The sequence below is a fragment of the Brienomyrus brachyistius genome, unplaced genomic scaffold (assembly GCF_023856365.1).
Source record: "Brienomyrus brachyistius isolate T26 unplaced genomic scaffold, BBRACH_0.4 scaffold1212, whole genome shotgun sequence".
In the NCBI taxonomy this organism is placed as follows: Eukaryota; Metazoa; Chordata; class Actinopteri; order Osteoglossiformes; family Mormyridae; genus Brienomyrus; species Brienomyrus brachyistius.
Window position 1 is genome coordinate 15,037 of NW_026043486.1, and position 7,777 is coordinate 22,813.

At 37.4% G+C, this 7,777-nt stretch overlaps 1 protein-coding gene across 1 annotated transcript; it reads left to right on the plus strand.

Annotated features, from left to right (window-relative positions):
* The first annotated feature begins 5,122 nt into the window (after positions 1 to 5,122).
* On the plus strand, positions 5,123 to 7,560 carry LOC125730368 (uncharacterized). Its single transcript, XM_049005780.1, has 4 exons — positions 5,123 to 5,564; positions 5,719 to 5,886; positions 6,093 to 6,188; positions 6,676 to 7,560. The coding sequence occupies exons 1-4, from the start codon at positions 5,211 to 5,213 to the stop codon at positions 6,988 to 6,990; spliced, it is 933 nt and encodes a 310-aa protein (XP_048861737.1). The 5' UTR covers positions 5,123 to 5,210; the 3' UTR covers positions 6,991 to 7,560.
* The last annotated feature ends 217 nt before the right edge of the window (positions 7,561 to 7,777 follow it).

The following is a 7,777-nucleotide window of genomic DNA, read 5'->3' on the forward strand; positions in this document are numbered from 1 at the left end:
TGTATGTGTACTTGCGTGTGTGTGTGTGTGTGTGTGTGTGTAACCAATTGTCATTTTTTATTAAATTATATGTATTTAAATAAGTTAATATTTAAAAATACTTAATTTTCCTAATAATGGTTGGGTCTTCATAAATTCAGCTGTAAAAGATTTTAGCAAGAAAAATATTAAATTCACTCTAAGTACTAATTTTAAACGAAAAAATATGTTTGATTAAAAAAGTTACGACTCGGTTTACGTAAGGGTCATCATTTTATTGGCTTACGAGGTTCCCTTGCCCCAAGGTCAAAGGTCACGTGCAACACGTGGATAAGTTACTTTGGCGCCACAAAAGACTGCAGTGCAGTGCAGTGAGGAGGATGTAAGCTTCAAGCTATCGGCAGTTATCAGCAACGTCGGTGTCACGGTAAGTGTTAAATGTGTTTTTAAACAGGGGTTTATCTAGTGAACAGTTACAGCAGTTTAATCAAGACAAAACTTTAAACAGCGTTCGTCAGTTACGTATATTTACATTCAAAAGTCATGGATGTCTAGCAAGGAACAACTGATAAAATAGGCTTAATAAAAAACAATGAACGACAAAGCATAACACATCAGCTAACTTACATAATTTTTCAAACGGACCATAGTCTATAATTCTGCGTGTACGATTTAGCCAAACGTTACATTTGTTTTAAAGACATTAGACGCTGAAATTATGTCCACGCGTGATACGCGATTAAAAAAAACATCCATTGCTAATTTTGGGTGGTGTCCACAAAACTAGATAACTAAAAATATACTTTTCCCAATGTGTTGACGTGCCACTGATACGCAAACTAGGGAGCTGGAGAGCATGTGCCATGGGCGTCGCTAGGCCATTTTTCGGAGGGCTTTAGTCCCCCTAACATTTGTACTCAGCCCCCCTAAAAATTCTCCTTAAGGCCACTTAAAAAAAAAAATAAAAATTGGTTCTCGTCCCCTCTCGACCCGCCGAAATGCCTCCGACCCCAATTTTTTTTATTTCGTTAAAATCGCATGGAAAATACCCAAGAATGACGAAATTTGAATTTCCCGCGCATTCCACATCGACGATTGATCCACATTGTGTAATCCTAGTCTTGGAATGGTTTCATGAACCTAAATTTGTCTCTACCTGAGATGGGCTGGTGCAAAGATTTAAATCTGGGGAAGTGATGTGGTACATGTTCTTTACTTGTTTGTAGAGTTGCATTTCCTTGTTCAACCATTCAGGTTCCTGTATTTTGTAAATTCCTCGTGTTTTAACATGTTTTAATACACTTTCTTTCTAGATATATATTTTAAAATCTTGGTTGTTCATTTAGAATGGGAATGACAAACAGAATATTGGTTTCAAATAGTATCATTTTTATATTCACGAATGAAACATCAGCATAAAGTATCGAAATCCATAGTTGGGAATGAGATACACATGGATCAAGGAATTCTTGTATTTTCTTACATTTAATATATTTGAAACGCAACAAACTGGAAGAACTGAGGAAGCGTACTAAGTAGGTCTGCTCTCTTCGGTATGTATTTTCAAATATGTATTTTCTTACATATTTGAAAGTCCAAACAGTCAATCAAAATTTTGTAAAAAAAAAAAAAAATCCCGCCCACCCTACCCACCCCCTCCAAAAAAAGGGCGAGAACCAATTTTTTTTTTAAGTGGCCTAAACTTGACACAAATTGCTGGTCGCCCATCGTCCCCGTTAAATTTGATATGAAAGTTAATTAAATAATTAAACTATTTTGATTGAGCTATACACTTTCTAACATTAATTTTGTTTTTCTTTCAGGTTGTTGGCTACAGTATGATTTGGCAATGTAAGTTGTGCTCAGCTTCTTTTACTGACAGATTGCAAATATTTAAGCACTACAGACTGCAGCACAGCCACTTTTCCAGTGTAAGCCCCCTTCCATGCATCTATAATTATTGCATGTGTACATTTAAGACACTTAATAGTCTTAGAACTCATTTGTCAAGATGTCATACTCGCCAATTTGGTAGTAGTGCAGAACACTCTCAGCAGGCTCTGTTATTTAAATGCCCTTTATGCCCATTTCAGCAGCAATTTTCTGAATCTGTTCTTTTCTGCCATCTTAGAAGGCATTTAAGAAATCATGAAACAGTGGCTTGCCCATATAAGGATTGTAGCTTTACCACAAATGTATACTCTTCATTCAATTCTCATAAAAGTAGATCACACCAAGCAAGCGTTTCATCAGACTTTCAAAATGACATTGTCAGTGATGTTGGTCAAGCCAGTATTCCTGCAGTTGATGGTGATTTATATGAAGAACCTCCAAGCACAGATGAGGATCCAGTGGGGATTGATGGTCAGTGTGACACTGACGTACTAAAAAAACATCTTAGAATTAATTTATCTTCCTTATTTTTGAAGATGCAGGCAATCCTACATGTCTCAAACACAGCTACCCAAGAAATAGTGGAGCATTTAAATCAGGTCTGCTTCTTATCTCGGCCTTTGATCAAGGAGGCAATTAGAGATATATTGCAGAAAAATGGTTGCAATGTGGCAGAATCTGCACTGGATGAAGTTGTAAGTGCTGTTATGGATTCCAATGTTATATTTACTAGTACTTCTAAAGGTGCAGAGTTATCCACATCCAAGCGCAGAAAAGTCTTTTTCGAGCACAACTATCCATGTGTAATGCCAGTCGAGTATCAGCTGGAGCAACGTGGACATACCACAATGTATGTTCCTATTCTTCAAATGATTCAGGAGTTGTTTAAAAACACAGACATTCTAAAAATGATTACTGATCCAAATACCAATTCTGGTCAATATGCCTCATGCTACAATGGCTCATATTTCCTTGAAAATGAATTATTTTCAACAGGTGATCTCATTTTACCACTCCAGTTATATATTGATGAGCTTGAAATTGCCAACCCACTTGGCACATCACGTAAAATTCACAAACTTTGTGCTGTATACTGGGCACTTGCCAATATGTCACCAAAATACAGGTCAGCATTACACAATATACAGCTAGCAATGCTTGCAAAAGTGACAGACCTCCAGAGGCATGGGTATGCAGCTGTACTTGCTCCATTATTACATGATGTTCATATTCTTGAACAGGATGGTGTTTTTATTGAACGACTTGGTCGCAATGTCAAAGGCACCATCTTTTGTGTGTCTGCTGACAATCTAGCTGCCCATGGATTAGGTGGCTTTGTGGAGTTATTTAAAGCAGGCTATGTTTGCAGATTCTGCTTGGCCACAAGAGAACAGTTTCCAGCAACTGAAGCCAGGCAGTTTTCTCAAAGAACCAAAGATAGCCATGACCTTCATGTACAAAACATTCAGGAAAATGACGCTTCCTCCAACCACTTTGGTGTTAAAACAAGTTGTGTCTTGCGTGACTCCCTGGATTACTTTCATCCAGTCACAGGCTTTCCTCCAGATGTCCTGCATGATCTTCTAGAAGGCATAGTTCCTGTGGAGATTTCTCTCTGCATTAAGACCTTGATCCAGATGAAGTACTTCACTTTAGAGTATTTGAACCAAAAGATTGCATCATTCCCATATCAACATGCTGATAAAGTGGATAGGCCTCAACCAATTCCCAAAACATTTCTGTCTCGAGGAACGATAGGAGGGAATGGTCATGAAAATGCTACTCTGCTCCGACTGCTTCCATTGCTTGTAGGCAGTGTTGTACCAGAAGGTAATGGTGCATGGACAGTTTTGATGGAACTGAAAGAGGTAGTGCAGTTAGCATTATGCCCATCATTTTCTGATGAAACCTTAGACTATTTTCAGTCCAAAATCAGCGATCATAAGCAAGTACTGCTGAAGACATTCCCAGAGTTTAGCCTTCGTCCTAAGCATCACTATGTGGAGCATTACCCCACCATGATCAAGTGCTATGGGCCCCTGGTGCATGTTTGGACAATGCGATTTGAGGCCAAACACCGTTTTTTTAAACGAGTGGTGCATGACGCTCAAAACTTCAAAAATATTTTGAAGACAATGGCAGTCAGACACCAACACATGATGGCATACCATCTTGCTGCCCCATCATTTTTCAAGCCAGAAACACAAGCATCCAGGGTTGACTCTGTTCTGGTTTCAGCTCTACCAGAAGTAGCTCAGCTACACATTAGAACACTAACAACTAGTGACACAATATACCAGACATCAAAGGTTACCATTGATGGCACACACTATGTCTGTGAAATGTTTTTGTCTGTCGGAGACAGTGGTGGACTACCTAGGTTCTGCAGAGTAGAGCACATCTACCTTGTCAATAGCACTGTTTCATTCCTTTGTTCTAATTATGATTGCTGGTATTTAGAACATCTTGGATCCTATGACCTTCCCAGACAAGTCTGTCAATCCACCTGAAGTCTGATCTCAACGATTCAGTCCCGCTCTCTGCATACGAGGTAGAAGGCTTGCTTCTGTTAACACCCAAGAGATTCATACAAATAAAACAGAACTGAGTCTAGCCAGTGGTGAGTAGTTTTTATTGAATTAATTACTATATTTGTATTACTGTTTATCTAGCAGCATATAATCTGTATATTTTAATAACCATTTATGCATGCCAATCTTTTGCTTTCCATTAGCATAATGGCAGATCTATCCCCACAACCCATGGTCCTTCGTGTTGTTGAACCAGACCGGGCTAGAAAATTAAAACTCTGTTCACGACCAGCCTCTATTGATGCACTGATTGCTGTTATAAAAGAACAGCTGGAAATAGACCTTGACTTCAGTTTAAAATATGAAGACCCCGACTTTGATGGAAAACTTACATCCCTCTCTGACATTGATGAGTTGCCACAGAAAGCGGTTGTGCATGTGTCTTTTGAGCAAGATTCCAGCTCTGTTGCCTCAACAGAAACAATCTCAAGTGTATCATCCTCAGAACGTGGGAGAAGATGGCCTTCAGTTTTTTTTTCAATTCCCACATTTTCTTTGGATGTTGAATTGAAACTTCGGGAAGGTAATACTGAATTTGAGAAGAACAACAAGTATCTTCAGTTAACAAGAGATGTAAAACATGACATTTTAGAAAAGCTAGCATCTGAGATGTATGGCTACAAGGCTTATCCCAGTGATAAGGAGATAGCAATGGTAGCTGAGGCTCTTGTGTTAAAATATCCTTGCTTGAAGGAAGCAGGATCTGAAACTGGCTGGAATGGATGGAAGAACAGCCTAAAGTTTAAGATGGGCAACTATAGGAGCAAGATGAGAAGGGCTGGATGTTCAGAGATCACAGTGAATGCTGGAAAAAGAAGTAGAATGAATCCTGACAATGAATCTTCACATTCAAATATTAAAAGACCCAAACGAGCGGAGGTAAACTTTCTGCCCAACTTTCCCCAAGGAGAAAATCCCTCAACCCTTGAACAGCTGAGGCAGAAAGTTGTTGATGAAATGAAGAAAGCTGAGAAGAACTTGCCGCTTATAAAAAAGATGATGCAAACCACATTTGCCCTGCGGCGACAAACCATAGTAAAGACATGCCCACCAGTGAAAGAGCTCATGGAACTCTGGCCTGCACTCAAAATGGAATCTGAGGTAATGTAGTAGCACTTTTTCCTGTTATTTCTTTTTTTGACAACATATACCACATTCAGGGGCTGTTTTCTGCCTTATGGATGGGTAGTGTATTTGCCAGATTCACATAGTTAATATGGCTGTGTTGTCTGTCTGTCTTTGTTTTAAAATGTAGGTGTATGCAGAGTTCCAACGGATTACAAACCAGAACCTGCCCAACACATTCTACTCTGAGCTTGACCGACATCTTCCTAGACTGATGACCCTGTTCAGACAGAAGGCAAGCAGAACCGGGAAGACGTCAGACGCTTTGACTGAAATCCTGAAAATCCATGATGAACAGGTAAAAATATTGTTATACCTATTTTATGGGTCTATTTCATAAAGAGGAACATTGGAAAACATTTGAAAAGTTTGATGATTCAAATGAGCTTTCAATACAACAACTTGTCCAGGTTTTTTGGTATGTGTCTGATTTTGTATATCTGATTGTAATGTTTACCAGTAAATAAGTTATGTACAATTCTGTTTTTATCTCCTTTTATATAGGAGGTTCATGACATACACACCAAGCGTGTTACTGTTCTTCATGCCCTTCCTGTGTATCTACGTGAGGACGTCTCTGAGTTTTTCAAGACCTGCACAGTAAGTTTTATTTTATTTTTTTTAATCTCACGACTATATTAAGTAAACAGTTCATATGAATACAGACATATTTACACGCTTACCCTTCCTCAGTCTTTCAAATCACATAGTTTGTGTGATTTGAAGAGATTAGAAGCGATTTTTCTTTGACCTCACTGTAAAAAAAAAAAAAACTTTGGTACTAGATAATTTTGATTAAAGCAAAGTGTTTTTATAGGTTTTTTTAGCATAGTATCAATTTCTTGTTTACTGGTAGCTTAGCTGGGTCCTGTAGAACACTGATCTTCTGTTTAAAATCATACTGTAGTTTGTTCACACAACAATTAAAATCATTAAACTTTCTGTCAGTTGGTCTGAAGCAATATTGTTTGTTAAATCTCATGACTAACTAAATGCCTTTATCTTTGCACTAAACCTGCTGTAAATATTTTTGTCAAAAATCTTAATAAAAAATCTTTAATCCTTTTATATCCATTTTATTTTGTAGGACACATCTGATGAGCCTGACCTTTTAGATGTTTCAGTAGCCCTCCTCACAGTCGTCAAAGATAATGACACAGGTCCAGTTCACTTCCAGCCTGTGAAAATCTCTGTTGTCATTGAAAGCGAGATTGTGGGCAACCTCCCCAGATTTGCTGATGCCGTCCTGGTAATGTTTGGACTGATCTATGCACTACACCTCAGCTATCCCAGGGGACTGACCAACACTTTTGAATTCATTCAGAAGATTTTACTTGGTCTTGACGATGGTAAACTGTCACCCAAGTTACAGAGTCTCAAAAATGACTTGATGCGCATGTAGACATTTATCAGAATAATTACTAAGGCCTGGCAGTTCCTTTGTAGTTCAATGTAGATTATTTCTGTGAAAATAATGGTTAAAATGTTTCTGCACCAGTTGTTTTCCCACAATATGCACAGTGTGCCTTTTGTATTAATGTTATTTGGCATTAATACAACTCTTGTTCTTGAAAGTTAAGTACTGGGTAGTACTTGATAATTGTATGTGTATTTTAGTTGTAAATGGTACATGTTAAGTTTCAGGCAGGTTCATAAATTTGTAATTTTAGAGGTGCTATTTTAATCTGGTGTTCAGGTTTTAGCCTAGTGCATCTCTGAATTGTTTTATGCTTCTGTCTTAAATTAACACTGCAGTGTTAAATAGAAGAGGGCAAGAATTCAGTGTAACTCACTGTAACTTAAACTTTACTTTGTTTGTACTCAAAATATTTGAGGCAATGAGTTGCCACAAAAATTTTAAGTTTTGAAACATGCGATTTTGAGTCTTGTGTGTGAAAGCTTTTGAGTTACTTGTACTTGTAAAACAAATGACAAAGACTAATAAATATTGAGTTGATGCTACTTAAAAATGGTTCTTTGTGTACTTATTTTTTTTTGTAATGTTAACTTAATACCATGAGAAAGGTTAAGAGAAATTTTAAGTCACTATAACTGAAAATATTTAAGTTGATTTAATAACTAGTTTTAATTTAACTGTAATTAAAATGTTTATGTAGCATATAATCCAAATATTTAACCTTTTTGAAATATTTTTTTTAAGTTCATGAACTTAAAAACATTGAGGCAAC

Coding starts and splice junctions, on each gene's coding strand:
- LOC125730368 (XM_049005780.1), top strand. CDS start 5,211: ATGGGCAACTATAGGAGCAAGATGAGAAGGGCTGGATGTTCAGAGATC. Junction 5,887..6,092: donor TGAAAATCCATGATGAACAG/GTAAAAATATTG, acceptor CCTTTTATATAG/GAGGTTCATGACATACACAC. Junction 6,189..6,675: donor AGTTTTTCAAGACCTGCACA/GTAAGTTTTATT, acceptor TTTATTTTGTAG/GACACATCTGATGAGCCTGA.